Here is a 26059-nt window from a genome sequence, read left to right as displayed (position 1 = left end):
CAGGACTTGCAAAGACCAAAGCTGTGGTCTACACCTGAAGGACTTGTAGAACAGCAAGGAGCAAGACAGAGTAAGTCATAGAAATTGACAAGTGGAACAGTAATCTATGAATAAACAAAGACAGTGAGATAATGAGTGCTGAGAGGAATGACTGGTTTTGTTTGACTGTGTGGTCCGGCGTGAGACTGCAGGTGATCTTTATAGAGTATTAATATCGATTGCAATTTGAACTGAGAGTTAGACTCCACCAGGACTTCTTCAAGGACAAGAGAGAGATGTAGGCATGGGCTATGAAACAACACAAGGGATGCATTACTAGCGTGCGTTGCTTAGGATGGGAGATGAAGATGTGGTTCTGTCAGTGGAGTAGGAAGTAGGAGAGATGCAGAATGTGTGGGCAGGGAGATGGGGTGCTCCTGTGGGCATCATTGCTCAGATGGCAAAAGGTGGGAGGGGAAGGAGATAGGAAGGTGAGATTTCCTTAAGCAAGAGGCAGGAGAGGCATCCATTGAGATACTGAGCAGGTAGATGACATAATTGTGTTCAAACTAGGAAGTCAGTGTGCACAGAGGCTAGTATGGAAAGGAAGAACTAAACACCCACAAGGTGTCTGGAGCAGCTAAACATGAGGATGCCGCAAAAGGAGGAAGGGAAATGATGTGTAAGAGAGAGAAAGAGTAAACCTGGGGCTTGTTTCCACCTTATTTCCAATAAATGTTCATTGTAAACTTGCTGTATACAGCACTCTAGGCATGGAAACAAGGATTCAGAAGACAGTTATGTGCTTCTGCTCTGTACACAGAGGGAGGTAGTACTTGCTTCTGGGATCTCCCTCCCCCAGGGCTGAGCCTCCAGGACCCTCTTCCTGCTTCCAGAGTGGCAGTTCTTCACTAATTGAATGCAGTTACACAACAATCAACTTCTTACAATGTGCCCCATCCATTCAAAAAGCCAATCTTTATTACTCAGTAGTGTCTGTTAGTTATGGCACAGCAACATCATATTTTAGTATTTTCAGGTAATATGTAATGGCTTGATAAATGCTCATGATATAATTTTAAAGTAAATAGTGACTTGTAAATCTCAAGTTTTATTTGTTTGAGGGAGAGAGAGAAAGAGAGAGAGAGAAGGAGGAGGAATGACAGGAGTAACAGGAGGAGGGGGGGGTTGGGAAAACGTTGGTGACTGCTGTCTGTGGGCCATGAGATATAGGAAGGGAGTTTATTCCTTCATCATCTAACTTTTCTAAACTGCAAACATGTTATATCAAAATGAATAACAAGACTACTTTTGAAAGGTGCTTTCTCTAAGAATGAAGAGCATCACCACCTTTAATCTTAGTAACATTATAGTGAGAATGAATTGGCATCCCAGTGGGTTCTCTTCTTTCCTTCTAGCTTCGGTTTCTTTTGACTATGGTGAATCTTTCACTCCACTCCAGTCCTCTTCCCTGATGCCGGAGGGAACAGCTTCAGCATCTCCACTCACTGAGGAATGAGCTCTCAGCCTCACCTAGGCAAACACTTTCATGGTTGTACCCTCTGTGTGTCTCTCTTGTCTCAAGGTGGATCTTGATGACTTGTCATTCTGATGTCCATTTAAATTTGACATTATCGTTGTTGAGACAGTATCACATATGTCCCAGCTGACCTCAAATTCATAATGTAGCCAAAGATGACCTTGAACTTCTGATCTATCTGCCTCCACCTTCTGAGTGCTGGGATTACAGGAACATATTGCTTTGACAAGTTTATGCATTGTTGGGGGCGGAGCTCACAACTTACACGCAATAGGCAAGCACTCCACCAACTGAGCTACATCCCCAGCCTCACTTGTTAGTACCGGATGTGCTTTTTCTATCTGGCGGGACACCTTTTCTAAAATACATCTGTTGATAATTCATAGCTCTGCTTTTGCAGAGGTGGACATTGACAATGACTCTTAGTTCTGGGAACACATCCTGCTGTTATCAATGAATCACAGAGCATTCCCTGTGTCGTCTCTTTGTAAGGAAGCCCAGTATTTGGAGTAAGTCATAGCCACGGTCTACTGTGTCTGTCATCTCACTGATCTGTAATTGAGAAAAGGAACTCGAGTCATGCCTGAGTTTCCACCCTTCCACTTCCTCCCTGGGGCCTTTCCCCGGCTCTATTGTCTCCACCTTCCCTACTCTGCTGTAGTTTGCCTAGGAGATCCCTGACCTCTGAGCACTGTGTGGAGGTCAGTTTCTCTCTGCTTTGTTGGGCCATAAGCAGTCGCAGGGAGCAGATGACATCTGTGAGTGCTCTGCCACTGACCTGTGTCCCAGCCTGGGTGCTGCATCTCATTCATACCTTAGACCGTTGTGTTGGTGCCTTAAGTGTGATTGCTCCTCGATAAATGTAAACATGCATTTTGCATGCAGCTCAGGTTGACCTTGGAGCTTTAGTAATGTGTCATGTTGTGTGGCATGTACTAAGTAATTTTTCTAGCAAACATGCCTCTGTTACAGAAATAGAGGTGACCTGAAGACAAAAGAGAAGCAGTTCCAGATTGTAGGGGTAATCAAACCCTGGAGTAGAATACCAGTAAAGGAGGTAAAGTTGCCATCCCTGGAGAGCCTTAAAAATTGAGACCGGGCAGACATCTGTGAGGGTGGCTGCAGCACTAAATCTGTCTGGAAGCAAATAGACAGACAGAATGACAGATGGCTCTGGGATTTGATTATTTGGCCTGGAGAAGGGAAGGCTGAGGGGAGACATTAAAAGTCTTTCAAATATGGAAAATGGAAACTGCTGCTTCGCAGAAGGAAGCAAGTGGAAGGAGCTTAGCCGAAATCCCCAGGGGCTTAGGTCTCCTCTGTTGTCAAGAGCTTAAAGCCACAGGTTGTGAAAATCCTGTAGAAATGTGCAAAACTAAAAGCCTGCTGATTTTCTGGAGGGTTTCGGGAAGTCCATTCTTTGAGCCTGTTGCAGTAAAACCAAGTTTCACTCCTCCGAATAGAGAGAATTGTTTGCCTGCATTATATTGAATGCATAGCATTCTCTGGGGAAACGGAAATTTTAAATGTTTTGTAAAGCAGGGAGCATTGTTACTGATTGCCGGCTAGGAGGGGGCCTGGAGTCTAGCCAGGAGTCTTTTTCATCTCTGGCCACTAGTGCCACCCAGTCAGTAACAATGTGTGAGCAGCAACAGCGTGAGAGCTCTGCTCTCCCAAGACAGCCTTATTATGGCCGCAAGACCTCTTCTCAGTTAAAATAGAAGACCTGGGGGCCAGGGCATTAAAATCCTTGCTGTGAAGTATATATATATACAGGAACTGAAATCCCTTCAGACATTTCACTGTAATGTCAGCTTTCAGCCACACGATGTCACGATTGGATTTTGATTTTTTTTTCCACCCGTGTTTGGCTCCACAGATGAAGGCATTTTTAAAGCTGGAGCAGAGAGATCTGAAACCAGGGGGGCAGCAGAAGTCCAAGAAGATGAAGACACACAGGTTGAGGTTCCAGTTGACCAGGTAATCCTCACACCTCGAAACATTTGTGAAAACAGGATCATAGCCATGGTTCCCCTCACACACGCAGGTGCTAAGGGTTCAAATGATCTTTGGAGTATAACACGGTACCCCCAGTTCTTCCCAGAACCCCTCCAGAGAACATTCACCTGTCTGTCTTTAATGTGGAAATGGTGTGTTCATAATAAGCACGCAAGACAAGAGGGAGCTCGATGTGAGCCAAAAGCTTGCAGAGAAAGTCTGATTTAAAAAAGGAGCCTTAGCTGGGAATGTTAATCTAGGAAAAAAAGTCATTTTCTGTTGAGAAAAAGAAGTGGTTTTAAAATGCTATGATATTCTCTCCTTCAGGGGCTTTGAAATTTCTGTGGTTAGTTTTTTTTTTTTTTTGAATTGCTCATATAAATACAGCTCAAATGTTTTCTCTGTGTGTAGTAATTTCTTTTTGTAGGCCGGGGGAACAATGTACTTATTTGTGTTTCAGGAAGGTGTGCTAACAGAAGAAATTAAGTCATGTTAATTCTGGCTAAATGCAAGAAGTAAGCCAGCTACCCATGTGTTCGTGTGTGCGCGCACATACGCAAGTGTCTGTCTGCTTACACGGGAGTATGTGTGTAGGTTAGAGGCAGGCAGCAAGCTTCTTCCTCGTTTTTCTATATCTTGTTTCTGAGATGGGGTTTCTCACTGAATCTGGAGCTCACTGATGTGGCTAAGCTAGCCGGCTAGCCAGTCCTCGGGAGCTGCCTGTCTCTGCCTTCTCAACACTGGTTGAAGATGTGTGCCACGCCTGGCTTTTCCTGAGGCTTCTGGGCATGAACTCAGTTCCTCATGCTCGATAGCGGGTCTTTACTCACTGAGCCATCGCCCTAGACCTCATCGCTATTTTTTTGTTTACAGTAATTCTTTATTAAATATGAGTAGCATTATAGGAATTATAGGATATTTTCTTCCCTTCACTTTCTTAATATTTACACTGAAAGGTTTTAGAGAGTTCATATTAATGAAACAATGTACTTTTGAAGCCCCCCACTGTGTGCACCAGAATGAATTTACACACAAGAATCCACTTGCATTCTAAAGGAGATTATAAATAAGATAGATGCCTGCTTAACCAAACCATTGACCCTGGTACCATCCAGTGAACAGATTATATATTATTCTGATACTTCCAAGCTTGGCTCCACATTGAAATAGTTTGGAGAACTTTAAAACAAAATACTTGAAAAGACTCTCTATTACACTTTTTATTGCAGTCATTGCAGTTCTCTCTGGAGGGTTGGAGTTTAGTGCAGATTCTGGAGGAAGGGGGAGATGACTAGGAATTGCCACGTGTCCTGTGACTATTATGTGCTATTTCCTTTTCTGAAAGCAAATTTCACAATAGGGCAGATCCACGAGTGATCTTCCCACCCATGCTCATCTTACCAGGGCAGCAGTGAGCCTGATGCTTGATTATTCCACCATACTTTCTGTACACAGTCTTCCTGAGGAAAAGCCTGATGTGCTAAAATTCACAGATTTCAAAAATCCAATTTATTTTCTAGGATTTGTTCTCACTAATAATTTTTCATAAACCCAGTTATACTTAGTTTTTCCCTGGGAGAAAACAGAATTTTAGCTCTACTGTGAAACCATAATTAAATATTATGGTTTCAGACAGAGAAGAGTAATCATGTATATACAAAACTTATTAGTTGTAGAAGCCAAGAGTAATTTATATTCTAAAGTCAAAACATCAAGAGAATACCATAGCATCACCAGTAAAGGAAATGTCTCTCCACTAATCACTTCTTAGGCAACCTGTGCAGTTTCGAGGGGCATCTGTTTGCTCAGGTGTTTTCTGATTCAGAGGGAGGGGCGTTGGGAGGGAGAACAGGTCTCTGATGTCACTGGATCAGCCTTGCATCTACAGTGCTTGATTTTTTATTGGATGTGTGAAGATCACTGAATAAAATGCAGCTGAGCAGGAGCGTCAGGTAAGCAGCAGGTGCTGGGCCAGGACAGCAGCAGCGATGGGGAGGGAGGAAAGCAGAGGTGGAGGCTCCGCCCCGCTCTCTTCCACTCTGTTCCACATGGTGCCGGGATCCGTCCTGGGCACCAGGTGCTGGGGCTGGTCTTGGAGCCACTTTTGTGTCCTAAGTAGCCATGATCTGACTATTCTGTGAAGTCAGACGAGGGTGTGGAGAGATCCCTTAGCTCCGTAACAGTGAAAACGGTCTTGAAGAAGACATCCCTACATGGTCTGTATTAAGTGGCAGCTAGTTTATATCAGGGGCATGCTGAGGGCCAGGAACTGCATGGCTCTTATCTTAAATAATTGTGGTGACAGCCTGGCAGACAGGCCTTCCTTACTATCCTCACTTTCCATGCACACACACATATACATATGTAAACAAATATTTATATGTACATACACATACCTACATATGTGTATACATGTGTGTGTGTGTGTGTGTGTGTGTGTACTGTTTTCACCCCAGTGATTAAGGTCTTTAGGCTTGGCAGCAAGCACCTTTACCCACTGAGTCAGCTCACTGGCCATGAATGTCTTCTCAAAGATGTTTGTGTAGTGAATGGCCTTGGAGAGCAAAGGTAGTGATTCCTCTAGGATGGTCACCCTCAATAGAGGCAGTTTTGTCTCTAGAGGGATATTTGGCTATTTGTGGGGACATTTTCTTGTCAAAACTTAGTGAGTTTTATTGGATTCTAGTGAGTAGTGGTCAAAAGTCCCATTAATTACCTGTGATGTACATAAGAACCCACCCAACAAAGATTATGTGGCCCAGAATGCCAACAGTGATAAGAGGCTAGGTCTGTTCATTGTCTTCTTTTCCTTCTCCTCCTCCTCCTTTGTCTTCTTCTAATAATAATAATAGTAATAATAATAACAACAACAATAATAATAACAATAATAATAAAAAGGTAATGCCTCCTGTGGTTCAAAGCTCAGGATGGTTTACTGCCCACCATAAAAATTTAATGCCATTGACTCACACACTTAAGATTGACTAAGAAGGTGAAATATATATATATATATACATATATATGTATATATAATATAATGTATATATAATATATATTTTCATAATAAAAGTAATGAAAAATGATTTGGGTTCCCCAGGCCTGGAGCTCTTTTTCTAACAGGCAAACCACAGAGAGGTTATCATGCAGCCCTTTCCTATGTGGACAACACTCTGGCTGTCTCTGTTGCTGTGAGCAGCAACTTGTTTTTGACCCTAGCCCATGAAACTCTGGCAGATTAGCATGTTTGTGGTAAAGGAGGCAGAGCCTCCTGTTCTTCATGTCCTTCTGGTACCTCTAGCACATGTTCTCATGTGAAGGCATGCTATGGGTTTGTGTATCTATGTTATGGCAAATTCAGCTAAGCATCTGAGATCTGTCCCTAGATCCAGGTTTGTCTTGTTAGTCAGAGACTACCTGCTCTCTGTTGCTATGACCATAGCATCTGCTGGAGATAACTTAGGAGAAAAAAGGTTTTCTTTGTGTCGTGGTTTTGGTCCATCATTGTGTGGAAGGCAGAACTGAATTCTGGTTGTGTGTGGTGGACCAGGAATTAGAGAGCAAGGCCAGAACCCGGGCCCATGCTAGAACCTTCAGAAGCTTCCAGCAGCAGGGCTCTACCTTCTAAAGGTTCCATGGCCTTTCAAAAGGTACCCCCAGCTGGGGAGCAAGCACTCAAATCACAGTTCTGTGCGGGGCAAGTTTTAGAGTCCAGCCATTGCAATGGTGGGCCCAGCTCAGCTTTGAAACGCACGGGGAGATTTTTTGTATCTGGGAAGGCCAGACCAAATGACTTATTAGTGGAGAATTTAGGTCTAATAAGAATAAGACAGGTTGGGCAGTGGTGGTACTGGCCTTTAATCCCAGCATCCAGGAGGCAGAGGCTGGTGGATCTCCGAGTTCGAGGCCAACCTAGTCTATAGAGTGAGTTCCAGGGCAGCCAAGGCTACACAGAAAAACCCTGCTCTGAAGCTGTGGGTCTCCATTTGACCCATTATGCACATTTTGTGACTATGCAGTCTCTCTTGTCCCTTTCCCCAAGCCCTCCAGTCGCTGAGGCTGTCTAGTTTATTTTCTGCTTCTTAGACTGACCTGGTTATTTTCCTTATCATTATTAGGGAATTCCCTCTGTTTCTAAGAGGATGGATCCTGGTATTTGGATTACATATCTTCTTTCTTGGCTAAACCTTCATTAAAGGAAAGTTTCCCACACAAAATGAAGGTTTAATCAATTTTCCTTTAGTAGTTGCCAGAGAAATGCTCCATAGGAGGCACACTGTATGGGAGAGACTTTTCAGTAGTACTGCGGCTTGAACCTACGGCCTCATGCATACAGAGGTAGAGCAAGTGGTCTACCACTGAGCTACAGCCCCAGTGAGAGGCTTTTCATATATGAAAGTGGCTTTGATTTCTCCACTCAAACCTGACTGTCACTATGGCTAGGTATAAAATTCTAGGGTCACCTGACTTCTCTCAGGACTTTGAAAAGCCTGCTCAATTTTGCTCCCCATTAAGGAGAGCAGTTGAGAAGTTTGGTAGCTTTGCCTTTCCTGAGCTTCTGTGATTAACACTTCCCCATCTCTGAGCTCACTTCTTTTTCCCTAGCATTTAGACAGTTTCTAAGTAGGCTCCTTGGCGTAGGTCTTTTTGCTTGCTGACTACTCCTTGTGCCTTTCTTATTCTAGTTCTGGAAGAAATGCTGAACTAGTTCTTTGATAATCTTTCTGGAACTTCAGTATTTGTACATAGGGCCTGCTATGCTAATGATCTCATTTGCTTTGCATCTCTATGAATTGTTTCTTAGATTTTTTTTTAAAAAGTCAATTTATATCATATATGTATCTTACATATGTAACATCAAATATGCAGGGTATAGTCACACTCACAAACACACTCTGTCAGGGATTGAGCTCAGTGCCTTGTGCTTGCTTGGCAGGGACTCTTCCAATGTCACATACTTTCAGCCATATCTATTGATATTATCACCTGGATTATCATATCTTCAAGTGCTAGATACTTTCATATTTTCTGAATGTTCATTCCGCGATTTGGTCTATGTGTGTATGTATATGTAGTGTGTACCTGATTGTATGTATGTGCACATGAATACATGTGTGTGTGTGTATAGAAACCGGAGGTTTGACTTCGAGTGTCTTTATCATCCTTAACCCTATTTTTTGAGCAAAGGTGTCTCACTGAACCTGGAGCACATTAGTTTGAATCAGTGAACCTCAGGAATTCTCCTGTCTCTGACTCCCCCTGCCCACAGTTCTAGGGTTAATGATGCATGGGAGCCTGGCTATTGAATGGGTGCTAGGAATATGAACTCAGCTCCTCATGCTTGTGTAGTAGTTACTCTACCAACTAAATCATCTCCTCAGCCCGAGAGTGTTCTTTTTTATGACATGCTGTTCTTGTTTCATGGATGTGACATCTTCTCTTCTCCAAATACTGATGCTGTGCTATTGAAAACTCTGCTGTTTCTTATGAGTTTCTCTTTGTCTTTCTGTTTTGTTTTCTGCCTCTGTGCTAGGGAGACCTTTGTGAATCATTAAGGACAGTCCATAGGCAGAGTTTATCCGGAAAGATCCAGGGCAGGGCAATTGGTTTGCAGGACTCATGGGAGGAGCCCCTCTAGTTTTTGGTAGTTTTAGCATTGCTCTTCTGTTATGAGAAGATTCTTTGGCTGTTTTCTTTGTGTGAGCCTAGTGCTCAACAGTCAGGACCTGCCTGTGAAAGGGGACTTGGTACTCTTACCAAGAGACTTATTCTCTTTGGCTTCAGTACAAGGGTTGCACACACTCATTCTTTGGCTTCCCTTTCTGAAGTTTTGAGTTTGTGTTTTCCTGACATCTACTCCTACTGGCCAGACAACTATTTATTTATTTATTTATTTATTTATTTATTTATTTATTTATTTATTTATTTTTGGTTTTTCGAGACAGAGTTTCTCTGTATAGCTTTGCGCCTTTCCTGGAACTCAACTTGGTAGCCCAGGCTGGCCTCGAACTCACAGAGATCCGCCTGCCTCTGCCTCCCAAGTGCTGGGATTAAAGGCATGCACCACCACTGCCCGGCCAACTATTGATTTTATTATGCCCCAATTTTTGTTGCTATTACTTCCTTTTCAGTCTTCAGTGTCTTTATGGATTCCTTTAAACATTCCTTTCCTGATGCTTTGGAGGGACATTTGAAGGATGTCAGGGGGCAAAACAAACCCATCTGTTCAGTTTACAGTGTTCAACCAGAAGTCACTTCGATCCTAAACTGTCTTCATTTAATCTGTACTAGAGATGGAGAACTGATTGCCTAGGAGACTCCCTAGGAGAGGATGTTAGTGGCCAAACCAGACCATACTGCACCTGTGTCTGTTTGGCATGGCACAGATTCTTCAACTGATTCTCCCTATTCTCTCACACCTGTCCCAAGTTAAGCATTTATGTTGCTTGTCCAGCCCCTTGGGTAGTGAGTTTCAGCTGTGGCTACTACCACTACTGCTACTACCACATCTGCAGAACCCAACACCACTTCAAAGACTCTGTCGCCATCCCAGAAGGTACAACCAGAAAAGAGGAGTTTTGAAATTTGAACCTGCAGATTTTCCTGGCTTGTCAGTCTATCTCTGACTTTACCTGCTTCTCAGAGATGACCGGCAATCACCTGCCGCTTCTCTCGGAAACCCAGCAAGAGAAAGGTCTTCCAAGTGTCCGTTTTTCATGGACAATAACATAACTCCAACTCTGCTTCAATGAAATACGCTTATTAAGGGAAAGTGTAAAACATTTAGAACCAAAGGAACCCTGGACTCGAGTCTTTTATTTTGTCACAGAAGAAACAAAATCCTCGTTAGAGAAAGTGGTTCTTCCGCAGAGATACCTCTTGCTGATGGTGCTGCTGGCACAGGAGGAGTGCAGAGGCCCTGGCCTCTGGTTTATGGCTGTCTTAGAACCCTTCCTGAAGGGCAGTGCAAAGATAACTGGCCCTGCCTGAGCACAGGGCCACTGGGCCTTCATAAAGGAGTGCAAAGCAGCAGTTCGTTGGCACTTGGTATTCCAGCCACAGGGACTTGGTGGGTCGCATTCCTCTAGTGCTGTGAGCATCACAGACAGCAGGGAGGGTCAGGGTGAGGCGACCAGCATTCCTAGCTTTCCAATGTGCTCACCAGAAATTGGCCTTTTAGTGGTGTTGTGTTTGTAGATTTATGTTTAATTGAGAGAAATGCTGCTAGACGTTAACATGGAGCCTGCAGAGATTTCAGTGAAAATAAAATCAACATTTCTTTTTAAGATGAGAAAACTTTGTGCCCCCCAATGATGACTTAATCCCATGCCATCCAGCTACTTCCAGGAGACCACATTTTCACATGGGTGTTACAGGAGCTTTCAGAGTTCTACAGGGCCTAGATGAAACATCACTGGTCAGTGGCAGCCTCAGCCTCCCTTCCCATCTGTACCTGGGATCATGCCTCTGCAAATAATCACTATTTCTATGGTCTTTGTGCCCTCAGACAATATCATCACCCCTCCCCTGCCCCCATGAAAGTGAGCCTTGGAAAGCCAAGAACAAAAAAGCAGTACTTTGCTATCATGAAAAAATTGAAACTGATTATTTCAAAATACCTCATTCAACTTGGTAGGAGATGATTTTAGTTTCCATGGGAACAGAAATAAAAACAAGCACGATAATTTCTGTATCTTCAGTGCCAATGCCTCTGCCATAAAGTACAGAAATACCTTCCATTCCAGAGTCAGCAGCAAATCTGCACACATCCCTGTGTGACAGATGCAATGGGCAGTACCCATGGACCCCTAGGAGGTCTCCCCACCTTTATGGACTCAGCTCTCCAGTTTCTAGGTGTGTTGTGTTTTCAGGATGGGAAGAATGCTGTGCAAGAAAGGTGCTTAGATAGTGTATCTTGACTAGGAAATTCTATGTATTTTAGATAGCTGGAGTCTTAGAACATGAAGATACATCCCTCAGGAATGGTGATGTTAATAAAATAAATGAGGACACTTTTTTCCTAAGTGGGCTGGGCAGCAGCCATGGGCCTGGCTTCACTGTCTGCTGTTTCTAATTTTTGATGCTTTAGTTGCTGTCAAAAGTGTGATGGGGCATTTCATTCCTGAGTCATTTGGACAGCCCCATCTTGTTGTAAAGCCATCTTCCAAGTAACTGATTCTTTCGGTGTCTGGTGCCTTGTTTCCATAGGATTTCAACATCCTATGTCCTTTACTCCTGGTACTCAGGAACCCTGAGTCCATCTTGGTAGCAGCACACATACTCTCTAAAAGACTTGAGTTCTCCAAGGATGTAGCCAGTGTTAACAACTCCCAGACCGAGACTAAAGAGCAAGATGTGATGTGGGCAGACCTGGACAAAATATACTCCAAATGCTGTTGATGGTGTCATATGAAAGAGGAAGTCTCATTTAGCTTTTCTAATAACAAATATTAAGAGCAATTACTAAAATATATTATATATTGTAAAATACATGTTACTAATACATTGTTTGCTTTTTAAAAGGCAAAAGTTGATTTTCATATGTAGAGCTCTATGTTTAAGGGTCTGTGGTGTGTGTGATTGTACACATGTGTATAATATGTACATATCTCTAACCTACTAACCTCATGTGCTCTGAGTGAATGGCAAGGAGTCTGGAAGGCTGGAACTACAGAAGTTTAAATGACTTCTGCACAAGTGGTTATATTGTTATGTACATCAGCTTAATGCGTATTTCAAATAGAGTACAATGAATACATTTTAAACTCCAGTAAAACAGAACTGTGTTTTATGTAGAGTGTAGTATTGTGCAATTACTTATAAGCAAGAGCTAGTCCTGAGATTTCAGGGTGTGTATACCCCTGGGAGAAACGATTTCTGTATGAGAACCTGTTCTCTGAGAATTTGAGTCACAAATTGACTAAAATTTGATGCAAGTATAGGGAGAGGACATGATCATGGGTAATGCTTTCCAAGTCACTGCTTTTGCAAATCTGTGTTTCCTTTCTTATATATGATTTTAAAAACAACCGTAGATGAGTGGTGTGACTAGAATAAAGCTTCTTGACCCAAAATTAGCACCAACAGTCATCACTTGCATTTTCTTCCAGATTTCAACCAGTGGACTGACAGATTTTAAGATAAAAATGTAGCATTCTTTTAAAGAGGCCTCATTACAGCTGAATGCCTTTTTACCATGATATATTTGTGACCACGCTGCCCATCTGGTCTAGAGCCCTGTGATGGGGGCATCCAATGGGATCCATCAGGGATGACGTCGGCACAGGAGGTGTCACCGGGTGCTGAGGCTGAGGCTTTTGACTCAGAACCTGATGCTCAAGTTGTGGTAGTAACTGCTTGAGAGCAGAATTTTATTTTTCTCTCTAAATGCTTCATCCCAGGAAATGGTGGGAAAACTTACTGAAGTCTATCTTCTTCAGTATCTGCAAATTAGGATAATAACAGTATTATTTTCAAATCATTGTTGAAGGTTAATGTGAATGTCATTATGCATAAGAGATGCATAGGCCATGACACCTGGTACCAGGAGAGGGCTCGATAAATTGCATCTCCCTCCTCTCCATCAGTGCTTTCCCAAGGCACTTGTTACCCTTAGCCTTATTAAAGACTGCGAATATCACTAGTCTGTGGCAGTGGGCTTAGAGAAGAACAAGAGAAGACCTCTCCTGAGGGATTTCCCGGGGTTTCCACAGAGAAGACTGACATTTCCCCCATCATTCTATGCCAGCATTTATTTATTTATTTATTTATTTATTTATTTATTTATTTATTTATTTATTTTTATTTATTTATTTATTTTTTAATGGGGAGAGGGAGGCTCTGTTTTTGGTTAGTAGTTTGTGTGTACTAATTTTGTGTCACCTACAGTTAGGGGATTTAGAGAGCCCCAAAGGAATTGGTACACAGTAAGGGTGCCTAGCAGCGAGTGATTCCACCTGAAGGAGCCAGGAGACTTCATGGCATAGGTGGTGCTAACTATGGGAAAGATGTGCTCTCCACGCACAGACACAGGAGCAGCTTGGATACTGGCTGCACGGGCCGTGGGCTAAGGGTATTTCTGTCTGTTTCTTCCTCAGAAAGAATTCTCCTCACACCAAATTTCAGTCTGGGAGAGGCTGCATTCTTTTTCTCTTCCCTGCCACATTATATTATATGTTCAAGGAGCTCTCTCTCTCTCTCTCTCTCTCTCTCTCTCTCTCTCTGTGTGTATGTGTGTGTGTACGCATGGAAAGGAGTACTTGGGTAGTGGATGAGTGTACAAAGTCTGCTATGACAAAGAACTACAAGCTGAGTGGCTTGAGCAGCAGGAATCTACTCTCCCCTGGTTTGGGAGGCTGCAAGTCTGAGAACAAGATGTTGGTGATTTGGTTGTCCTGAGGCCTCTCTCCTGGGCTTGCCATATGGCTGTCACCCTGGGGTCCTCATGTGGACTTACCTCAGTCTCTGCAATTACCCTCTTTCTTTAAGGACACCACTCACACAGAGCTCAGTCACCTCTTTAGAAACCATCCCCAGTATAGTCATCTCCTGAGGTTTGGGGGCTGACATCAGTTTAGGAATTGCTGAGGGAGGCCAGCAAAACAGCTTAGTCTGAAACTGTGAGAAAATGGGGTGTATCTCTGACTTCATGCTCCTCAAAAGATCACAGTGATACTAGTGTGAGGAGGTGGAGTCAGGTTTTTTTTTTTTTTTTTTTTTTTCCGAGACAGGGTTTCTCTGTGTAGCTTTGCGCCTTTCCTGGAACTCACTTGGTAGCCCAGGCTGGCCTCGAACTCACAGAGATCCGCCTGGCCCTGCCTCCCAAGTGCTGGGATTAAAGGCGTGTACCACCACCGCCCGGCATGAAGTCAGGTTTTAATGGTTGCTTCTATACAAAGCCTGATCAGTGAGGAGAAGCAGGGCAGAAGCAGAGACATGAGCTCTAGCTCTGTCCTTCAGAGGGAACTTGCATCTCTTTATCTTTTAGGATGTTGAAAGGCGTTGTGGAGAGCCAGGACACTTCCCTTCTGCCTCCTTCTCTACCTCAGGGATAATCATGCTTGCATGTTGGGAAGTGAAATAGAAGAGCGCTGCCTGGGGCTGTGCCTCCCTGGCCTGGGTCACCTGAGGCCCTGTTATTCCGAGAAGTCCTCCTGCCAGCTCATCTCCACGACTTTAGGAAGTGGATAGCAGTGTGGAAACAAATATGTTTTCTGATAGTAACTTTGTTGCCAAAAATGTATGCCCCGAGATCATGAAAGCAAGGAATAACCAGTGTTTCTGGGAGGAAGGCTGATGAGTTTTGAAAATTGTGCCTAACCGTTCCCAGTGGGCCTTAATCACACGCCAGCTTGCATTTTAGCTGTATAAACTCACAGGAAGAAAAACCTCTAAGTGGCTTAATCTCTTTTTTTTATTACATTTAAAACTTTATTTTTATGTGTGTGCATGCACAAGTGTGTGCCACCATACATGTGTAGAGATCAGATAACTACTTTTGGGAGTCAATTTTCTCCTTCTACCATATGGATTCTGGGGATAGAACTTAAGTCCTCAGGCACCTTTATCAACTGAGCAACCTCACTGGCCCAAATGTCTTAATCTGAACGTCACTTTGTCTCTATATGTGAAAGAAAACATATATAACCCCGTGAACCCTTAGGAAATGGTTTCATTCATACATTAGTGCAAGCCCTGTACTCCTGGTTAACCACCCTCATGTAGGGGGAGGGCATCTTTCTTTATAGGACCTTACCATCATTTAGATTTTCTCCCCCCCCCTCTCTCTGTCGTGTGTGTGTGTGTGTGTGTGTGTGTGTGTGTGTGTGTGTGTGTGTGTGTGTGTGTAAAGCTGAGTGTTCTTTCTGGGATGGTTTGATTGATGTATACACTAGAAACATCTTTAATAATTTAATGTCTGCTTCAAAGGCGTTTACACCAAAAAAAGCACATTGCTTTTCACTTATTCATTACAGATCTGTCACAGCAGAGGTTTGATGTGTGTGTGTGTGTGTGTGTGTGTGTGTGTGTGTGTGTGTGTGTGTGTGTGTTTCCCTGAATGGCAGAGCCATGGTAATAGTAAGTTTTATTTCAGACTCGGGGTATTTTAAAGGATTATAAGCCTTTTAACTCATGTTACCATCTTATTTAAATTGATCAAATTGCTATTTCAGTATCAAAATCCTGTGTCTTTTTAAGTTGTGCTTGGCAGCTGTGGCTTTATTTGATGACTACTAAGTAGCCATGCTGGGGAAGTCTAATTGAAATGATGAGATGAGAGCATAATGCTGATGGCTAGTGATGGTGATAATGGCAGGGAACCAGAGTGAAATTTGGAACTAGATGCTAAGAGATTAGGGAACACACCAGCCCTCTGTAAAGAGGAAAAATTAAAAGTTTGAGAATTGGTCAGAGAAAGAGGTTAAGACTAAGGGGAGGAAAAATGAGAATATAAAATCCAAAAACAAGGAAACATGTTCTCATTTACAATTAGTTATAAATCCAGATGTCAGGAAAATAGATTTTTCCACTTACTTGTAATCATCTTAATAGACTTTAACAATCATTCAGAAAAGAGAGGACTGTATTTACATCCCTAAACAATTAAGTTATAAGCTTTTTCTTTATTTTTATGAATATATTATCTAGATACTCCCCTCCCCATGTAAGGGGGGGGGGAATTGTTCTGAGGCCCCAAGGCCAGGAAGTTGCCCATAGGGAAGAAGTGATAGAGAGCTATCTTTGACCTTAGGGGGTGGGGCTGTTGATGCAGTGAGGCTTGTAAGATAGTAAGATGTTCCAGCCAAAGCAATCTCACAAGCAGTGCACTCAAATAGCTTCTAAGCCACTGATGTGCAATTACTGCATTGCCTGAGAAAATCTGCAAGATCCAGCTCTTTTCAGTTGTGAGCACTGTAGTGTTTCTGTCCAATACTTCTTACAAAACTCTGCCCAACAGTCCTTACAATGTCCACCCCTGGATCATGCCAGGGGACTCTAGAAAAGGCACAGAAATGTTTGGTTTTCAGGCTGCTAATTCTTTTAACAGTGTAATCAGTGAGGCATGGTGCAGATGTCAGTTTCCTTGGCCACTAAAAGCACACATGAGTGTCTTCCTGGTGGAATTAAAGTGAGGGATACAGCCTTGTAGCTAGAGTTTTCCTGCCTTGCCCACAGTCAGGACAAATCTCTGTCTACCGCCAGTCCCCCAGCCGCTCAGACCCAACCAAGTAAACACAGAGACTTATATTGCTTACAAGCTGTATGACCGTGGCAGGCTTCTTGCTAACTGTTCTTATAGCTTAAATTAATCCATAAATCTCTACCTTGCCACGTGGCTCGTGGCTTACCGAAATCTTCATATGCTGCTGATCATGGTGGCAGCTGGCAGTGACTCCCTCCGCCTTCCTGTTCTCTCCTTTTTCCTCTCTGTTATTCCCGCCTATACTTCCTGCCTAGCCACTGGCCAATCAGTGTTTTATTTATTGACCAATCAGAGCAATTTGACATACAGACCAACTCATAGCACAGCCTCATTTTGTGATATTTGTTTAAGGTGGGATATCAGGACTTCTGGCCAGACTTTCTGGGCTCAACCCTCACCCATCTTGGTCTCTTGCTACATGGTGTTGTGGGCACTGAATTGGTCAGTATTTTTCTCACTCATATGATGGTGATGAGAAATGTACCATGTGGGACTTCTGTGCTGGCTTTTGCATTAGTGAGATCTCTCTGACCCTGTAGATTGTGTTGGAAGGCATTGCTGTATTGTAGAATATTATTTTAAGATGTGTTACATTTGCTTATGCTGTGGTACATTTATTTTTAATGATGCAAAGATGTGTTATATTCTTTTATGTTGCATTTGTTTAACTCTGTGCAGCTATGTTACTTTGCCTGTCTAAACCACCTGATTGGTCTAATAAAGAGCTGAATGGCCAATAGCAAGGCAGGAGAAAGGATAGGTGGGGCTGGCAGGCAGAGAGAATAAATAGGAGGAGAAATCTGGGAGGAGAGGATCAAAGAATGAGAAAAGGAAGAGAGGGGGGATGCCAAGGCCAGCCACCCAGTTGCACAGCCAGACTTGGAATGAGAAGGAAAGAAAAGATATGCAGAAATAGGGAAAGGTAAAAGCCCAGAGGCAAAAGATAGATGGGATAATTTAAATTAAGAAAAGCTGTCTAGAAATAAGCCAAGCTAAGACTGGGCATTCATAAGTAGGAGTAAGCCTCTGTGTATATTTATTTGGTAGCTGGGTGGTGGACCCCCCAAAAGAGCAAAGAGCCAAAAAAGTAAAAAAAAAAAAAAAGCAACCAACAACATTGCTGTCTTGAGCCTAAGTGTTCTAGACTGTGAGTGTGGAACACACTTATGATCTTTAGTGTCTTTGAGCCCTGTTTCTAACTTTCATCATGTTTTTCATCATGTACAAGTTTTCCATCTCTTTGATTTATTTTATTTGTAAATATTTTATTCTTTTTAATGCTTCTATATATGGAATTGTTTTAGTAATTTCCTCTTCAGATTATTGTTAACACATAGAAACAATCATTTTCACATGTAATATATCTTTCTCTGTTTGTTTTGTTTATGTTTTCTGAGTCAGATTTTGCTTTGTAGCCCTGGATGGCCTGGAACTTGTCATGTAGGTCAGGCTAGACTGGAACTTTTAGCGATCCTCATGCCTCTACTTCCTGAGTGCTGGGATTATAGATCTGAGCCACCATATTTGAGTCTCTGTTGTGTTTTGATGACAGCGTTGCCTTCTCCTGGCTTCAAAGGTGTGTGCCTCAGTGGCTTACTCCGTTTGTTGTCTTTGGAGAGAGGTGATCAGAGTGTGTGATGAGGAAATGGCAGCTGCTAGGTCTCCATGGAGACTGGAGTTCTGCTCCTCCTCAGTTACTGAGTCCGCATACTTCCCAACTCCACTTCCTGCCTGGCATTTGCCTCCTGTGGGTTTCCTCTTGGGCAGAGCACTCAAGGTAGTTCATACTGAGTGTTGGTGTTTGACCTGAGCCTTGCTATTGAATCTATATGATGACAAATGCTATATTTTTTTCAGTCCCTGAAGAACGCTGCATTTTTCTTCATTTTTAACTGCACATTTAATATCATATAACCAACTTGAAGTAGGAGAATAGATTTTTGATAGGAATTGGGCATCATTAGTAGTATACATGTTTGAGCATAGTTCTGTAGTGTGCAGTGGAGGAGCCCTGTCACACTTTTTTTTTACCCATTGTTTCTTTTGCTCTATAAGAGGCCAGCAGAAATAGTTGATGAGGAAGAAGATGGCGAAAAAACAAACAAAGATGTCAAGCAGAAAGAAGACTTCTCAACAATGAATGGTGACGCTGAAGATGGAGAGGGTAGTGAGGCTGCTGATGCTCCTAAGCAAGAGAAGGAAATCCCAGACCATGGAGAGGAGAAGGCAAGTTCCTCTCGGGTAAACGGTGTCACTGATGAAGAGAATGGTGAGGAACTGGACCAGGTCACTGAGGAGCTTCAACCAGCAGTGGATGAGGAAGGAAAGACTGAAGGAGACAACAGTGGACAAGATGAGGTACTTGTATTATTTTGGCTTTCTTGTGCATAAATATGTGTGGGCACATGCTTGCACACACATGAACATGCTTAGGAAATTAGCTAAACACTTAGCTTCTGCAGTAAAATTCTACTATCTGGTAGAGTAAGAAACACTGAGCTCCATTTAATTTCAATTTTTTACTTATTTCAATCAAATAGCAAGTACTGCCACATACATTTGTTTCATGTACTCATCCATCTACCCACTTACCTATCCACTCATCTACCTACCCATCCATCAATCTAGCTATTCACTTAACCACCCATCCACCACTCATCCACTCACCAGGCTAAGACCAGGGGATAATAAACTAGAAAATGGTATCAAGCTCAGTGAGACATTGAACCCATTTAAAGAACATCATGGCCATTAACAGGACTTCTTTGTTCTTTAGATAAATTAAAGTCTAGTTGTTTCGCCCATGTTAAATAGATTAGTCAAGCATTCAGCATACCGGGTACTGGTTTGTTTCACTGCAGCAAAGCACAAGCAAGTTTAATAGCAGAGTGGTGCAAAGTGTTCTCATGGCTAAGCTTTACCAGTCAGTCCCAAACTACCTGTATTCTACTATGCACTTCTATAAAGCATCTGTAACATGTAAAGGAAAGCACTTGGCATATCTCACATTTTCTCTTTACACGCAAGGTAAGATTTTCACAGTGTGGCTGTGTAAGACATACAGAACACAGTTCCTCATACGGAGCTCAGCATAGTCCTCCTGGCTGTGTATGTAGCAACAATAGTGGGTTTCTCAAAGCGCTCTGCTGACGTAGCTTTTGATGAAAGCTTACAACATGAAATCCAAGTGCAGTTCTACCTGGGGCTCAGCAGGAAGCTCCTGGTGTACAGTCTTCCAGTGGTCTAGCTTAATCCAGTGTGTGACCCAGTCAGACGTCACAAAATGCATGGTTTGTAAAAATCTTCCTGTAATTTGCAACAACATGAATAAGGTCAGAGGGCATTATGTTATGTGAAACAAACCTGACACAAATATTGTGTGAGCTCCGGTGTATAAAAAGCTGAATTTATAGAAGCAGAGAGTAGAATGAAGGTTACCGGGGACTGAGGGTTGGGTCTGGGGAGGTGTTGGCCAAAGAACAGAACCTGTCCATTCTGAAGAATAAGTTCTGGAGCTGTGTTGTCCGGCATAGTGACTATCCTAACAACATGTTCTCATACTAGAGGAGTGTTCCTATTCTTACAGATAGAGAAGGAAACTGTGAGGTTTTAACATCCTGAGATGTTAATGAGTTCAAGTTAGCCATTCCACAATGCACATGTACTTTAGGACATTATATATTATGTCATAAACATATTTTTCAATTAAAATAAATCAATTTAAAGACTAAAGTAAAAAATAGGCTTTTGATAGGAATTGGGCACCACTTAAGTTTAGAGTTATATAACTTGGCAAGGGCCTGAAGCATGAGTGTCTGTGGTATATAATGTCACTGGTGAGCCCAATTCTTGGGTGCTCAGGTAAGTGGCTCACTGGAGACATTAAGGACCAATCAAATGTCCAAGATGGAGCAGTTACTCACAGGAGATGGGGTCTTACATGATTGTCCCCTCTTTCAATGATGATATACGTTATCTTCATTTGCCCTCATGCATTAATACACAGCTACTCCAAGTGTACCAAGTGTATGAAGATCTAAACTTGCATGTACTATAGATTAGAGGTTAACAATGGACTTTTATAAAAGGATTCCTTACTCACAAAAGTTCAGTTTGTCATATGTACCAGTTCTTGTGCAATGTGACAAATAAAAATAGCAAGAAACAGACAACAAATACACAGTAGCAACTGGCACTGTAGGGAGCAGGAGGAAGTAGAGGGCAAATTCACAATAGCAATTGCTATCTACTGAGATTATAAATTGATACTGTATTATGATAGCATTTGAGATACTTCACAGGAAGCAATGTGAAATAAAATGCAGACCTGGAAACATACATACATAAACATATATAGGTACATACCTAAATATGTATACATGTATATATACACATATAAGCATATACAGGCATATATTCATATATACATATTCACTGACATACATGCTTTTATAGATACATATAAGCATTTTACATATACACACATATCTGTATACATGCACATATACATACATGCACACATATATATACACATATCTATATATACACATGCACTCATACATATAAACATGCATGTATACTTACATGTGTATATATATCAACACATGCATTTCTGCATATATATGTACATGCACACACATATACTTGCATGTTCACATGTATATATACATATGTACATTCATACATACACACATACATGCATGCATATGTATGCACATACACATATGTATTTCTTTTCTCTTTTTTAGCATAAATCATGCCTGTGGGGTTTAGTGATCTGGAGCTGTTCTTGTCCCTGAGACTGAGGGCCCTTGTGAGGCTGTGAAGCATCCAGAATTTCATGGGCTATAGCTTGAAAACTGGCCAGTTCTCCTCTTACACCTTAGCAGCAGCCTAATGGGTAGATGAATTATAAATGAGATAAATGTCATTGATGACAGGAGATGTACAAGGGACAATGGCTATTCCTGGGGAAAAGCTGCCTCTATACTTTGTTTATATCCTGCTCTTACCTACTAGACACTGGTCTGGCACTCGGCATTGTGCTATGAATCTGCAGATTTGGGTGGAAGAGGATCATAGGGAGCTCAGTGGGTTAGTGAGACATGGAGGTGAAGCTGAGATGCTGTTTCTTCCCTCACTTTGGAAATACTTAACCGAAAAGTGTAAATCCACCGTTGAAGAGAAAAACTGAAAGAGACGCAGAGAAAGAGAGAAAATAACCCTGCAGCATAAGAGATGACACTCTGCTTTCATCTTGTCTAGACAGGCAGCCTCAAACCTACTATGCAGTTGAGGGTGGCCTTGATCTCCTGATCTTCTGCCTCTGCCTCTAAAGTGCTGGGATTACGGACATGTTCTGCTACACCCTGATTGTAAAGCACATATTGGTCACATGAGGTGTCAGTCCAAATAAAGGGCTGAAATAGCAAGCTGGGGGAAATGACTGACTAAAAACAAGGGGACCCTAAGGATGGTTTGTAGTGGAATACTTACGTGGTTGAATGGGACATTTAAGTGAACTTTATTATCCTCATAAAACAAAGAGATAATCATTTTGTTTTGGTCTATTTTTCTTCCAGGCTGACTTAGATGCCCAAAGACCACCAAGACCAGAAGTGACAGTCACCAGTCCTCAAGAAAAGGAAGAGAATGAACAAAACAAGGACTCTTCTGCTGTGGCATAGATGCTTTTAAAGCAGGAACTAGATGGGATGTAAGAGCATGCAGGGATGTAATACTTGAGTAATGAACACAGCATCTCTGTTAGGCAGAATGTGTTATTATGGTGGGACACTACCTGCTGGATTTTAAAAATAGAAGATAAATGGAAGGTTAGGTAATTTGTAGCTCAAAACAGAATGGCTTATGTTTATGACAGATGTTTAAAAATACCTTTAGAAGAATCAAATAAGAGAGACAGAGAGGATATGTACCTTAAGATAGTTGACAACCTGCATTTGTAAAGGAGAAAGACATGGGCTAGCTCCCATTGGATATATTATTATAGACTTGGAAGCAAGAGTATTGGCAGCTTGTTCTAAAGCATTTATCTAGGAACATATAGACTTTTAAAGAATTGATAATAGGAAAATATGTATTATGTTCTTAAAGCAATAAACTGTTGATTGAACCAATTGCAATTTAGTTTCAGAGATAATTTGGAGATGGCAATAGATCCAAACACTCTGAAGCTGTTGACATTCCTTTCTTCCTCCAGCCAAGGTCCACCTTGGTCAAAGTCCAAACACAGCCCAAGGTGACTCTGGAGGGAGGAAATGCTTCTCCAGGGCACTGGTGATTCACATCAGGTGTGTCTGCTGAGGCACACTCTCAGGCAAGAACCAGAGAGCACGATACGGAAATCCTGTGATTTTCACTGGTCTAGTCTGTCTGTACCAGGAACAAACTTTCTGCCTCCTATATGCTGCTGGAAACCCAATATTGGTTGCGATTGAATTCTTTCCAGGATTAAAAAAAGAGAACATTTTACTAAACACAAGGGAATAGAATAGGAAGCAACCAGTAGATTCCGGACACCCAATTCCTTCACTTCCTGCTGTGCTTCTGTCAGGATGCCATGGTTGCATAGGGATATCATGTCCATCCATCCATCCATCCATCCATCCATCCATCCATCCATCCATCCACCCACCCACCCATCATCCATCCATCCACCCACCCACCCACCCACCCACCCACCCATCCATCCACCCACCCATCCATCTATCCATCCATCCATCCATCCACCCACCCACCCATCCATCCATCCATCCATCCACCCGTCCGTCCATCCATCCATCCATCCATCCACCCGTCCGTCCATCCATCCACCCATCCATCCATCCATCCATCCATCCACCCACCCACCCATCCACCCATCCATCATCTATCCACCCACTCATCCATCCATCCATCATCCATCCAGCCATCATTCGTCCATCCATCCATCCATCCAATCTCCTAACTTATTAGACTTTCAAGCAGATTTTTAGCCCTTTTTTAGCCTTTCAAGCAGATTCGTTTCTATAAATTTAGATTCCATCTGATGGAATTTGGTGAAAAAAACTTAAAAATTTTCCGTAGCTCCTGATTTCAGTTTGTGGATGGACTAAAGTAATGTGCCTTCACCTTGTGAGGAATAGATGAGGAAAAAGATAATTGCATTAGTTTGATGATCATAGTGGAGATGATGCACCTCTTCCCTAAATATAGAAATATTATGTATTTCTCATTTTAAAGAATATGTTTTTTACTCATATGGAAAATTTTAACTTCTAGTGCTTTTGTAAGATTCATTACTATTGTAAGTCTAAAAGATTATTTTCCTCTCCAGATTTCACAACTAACCATCTGGGATCAAAATAGTTTCAAGTTATATATACTAAAGTGATATAGAAAATAGATACATTTTCCCTCCAAAGCTATTTTGATTTTTCCGTGAATAGAAAATATGAACAGAGCTTATGATGTCACAGTATTTGAGAGACATCATGACACAAGGCCTGGGAATCTGGGAGGGTGGATTTTAACTGGGACACAACCTGGGTTGTGCTTTCTCTGTACAGGCTTACTTTTCCAAATCTGACAATATGAAACACATGGACTGCCAGCAACCATCTTGCCTGCTAGGGAAACAGAGAAGCTGGTCTTGTGATGTGAAATACTGGGGTCTGGGGTTGATGATTCAAATATTTTATAAAAATTGAATATAAGAAATTTTAACTAACTCTCAAACTGATTCTCTTTCTTGCAGTGATGGGCATTTCTCCTTAATGGAGCATCACTTTTTGTTCCCGCCTTTTCTCCATTTCACTACGATTCTTAGGCTCCAGGGTCCCTCTTGACAGCTGCCTTAATGAGGCACAACACTGACATTTTGCATGAGAAATAAACTGAGCTTTTAAGAACATTTCAAGAAGGTTACAGGCATAATAATGGCCACAAAAATGTTGAAATAAATGAGAACATCATCTCCTCCTGTGCATGTATTTTAATACCTGGGACCCAAACATGTGACTCAAATCAAAATCTTCTCTATATGTTGTCTAACAAAACATGGAGTCAGTTATCCATTGGGGATTAAAACTGTAAGCATAACTCTGAAGGTGACCTTAACAAAAGTTGCAGGTCCGTACACCTCTCAAAAGTGGCAGTCTCCTCTATGGAAATTGGGTACCTATGATAGGTTAGGTCCACAAGTAAGTGAGACTTACTGACAGATTTGGGAAGCATGTATAGAGCATATGAATGAGCTCTTGGTAAAGGGTCATGCATTGTTTATAGAGAAGGCACTTGGATATATATCCAGTGTATTGCTTTGAGGTGTCAGTTCTTTGTAATTTCTTAGTTTTAATTTTATATCATTGCTGCCTTAGCCATATTTCAATTTTAAAGACACTTATGATCACTGGTTTGGTGGTGGAATTGGAACATTGGGAGTTTTGCACTTGACTGGAAGTGACTTTGACATCACCTTCAGGTGAGGGGTCTGTTACACGCTTGGCATCTGTTGAAATCTCTATTGCAAGCCCATCAACTTCCTGCTACTATCACTACAGGGCAGCCCCCTCCTCTCTGTGTTCTCCTGGGGTCTTGAGGAGACATGTTATTTAGGATGTTTTTCTTGTATTTTATGTTTTAATGTCAGAATGCCAGACTCATGGGAAGAGCATGATATGGTTATGTCTCCAGTTTTATTCTGAAAGGGTGAATTCTTGCTGTGGTGTCTAAAGACATACCACATCATACATAGGGCTTAGAATCAGTCACATATCTCTGGGGGTGTGTAGCTGTAACGTGACACTGATATGTTTTATGCTGTCTATCCTAGGGTAGAGCTCAAAACCTGTTAACTACACATGTTTCTCTAGAAGCCTGGGGAAATGGCCCAGCAGCTAAGGTGCTTGCCACCCTATACTGGCATGCCCGTACACAAAGCTCCCCGCCCCCGGACAGCTGAATAAATACATGTAAATACATTGTTTTCTTTAGAACACCCTGCCTTATACACAGAGGATGAATTTCACTACTTTAGAGAAGGTCAATGTGCTTCAAGCTGAGGCTGCAGTTGGGCCCAAGAGGCTCACACCTGTAATCTCACAGCTTGAGCGGGACGAAGAATCAAGAGTTACAAGTTATCCTTGGCTACAAAGTGTGTTTGGGGCTAACCTTTGCAACTTGAAACCCTGTCTCAAAAACCCACCAACCAACCAACCCACCTACCTACCCTTTAAAGCTAAACTTGCCACGGCAGAAAAATCAGAAGGTGTATTCATCACATTACCAGAAGGTACATTCAGCATGTTAATCATGTCTTCTAAAGAATCAATTCTGCACTC

At 42.2% G+C, this 26059-nt stretch overlaps 1 protein-coding gene across 2 annotated transcripts in view; it reads left to right on the top strand.

Annotated features, from left to right (window-relative positions):
- Dcdc2 (doublecortin domain containing 2) overlaps window positions 1–24696 on the top strand; it is a 206231-nt gene extending 181535 nt beyond the window's left edge. The window contains exons 9-12 of one of the 2 annotated variants that reach the window (XM_028880833.2): window positions 3399–3499; window positions 18774–19076; window positions 22301–22434; window positions 24475–24696. In XM_028880833.2, the coding sequence (XP_028736666.1) occupies window positions 3399–3499; window positions 18774–19076; window positions 22301–22405 (509 nt within the window). In that variant the 3' untranslated portion in view covers window positions 22406–22434; window positions 24475–24696. Of the gene's footprint in view, window positions 1–3398; window positions 3500–18773; window positions 19077–22300; window positions 22862–24474 lie in introns of those variants that run through there. The other variant, XM_028880796.2, reaches the window with a different exon arrangement.
- Window positions 24697–26059: the final 1363 nt, after the last annotated feature.

The sequence above is a fragment of the Peromyscus leucopus genome, chromosome 5, assembly GCF_004664715.2.
Source record: "Peromyscus leucopus breed LL Stock chromosome 5, UCI_PerLeu_2.1, whole genome shotgun sequence".
Lineage (NCBI taxonomy): Eukaryota > Metazoa > Chordata > Mammalia > Rodentia > Cricetidae > Peromyscus > Peromyscus leucopus.
The sequence above is the reverse complement of the archived record's forward strand: the minus strand, read 5'-3'. Positions and strand labels throughout refer to the sequence as shown.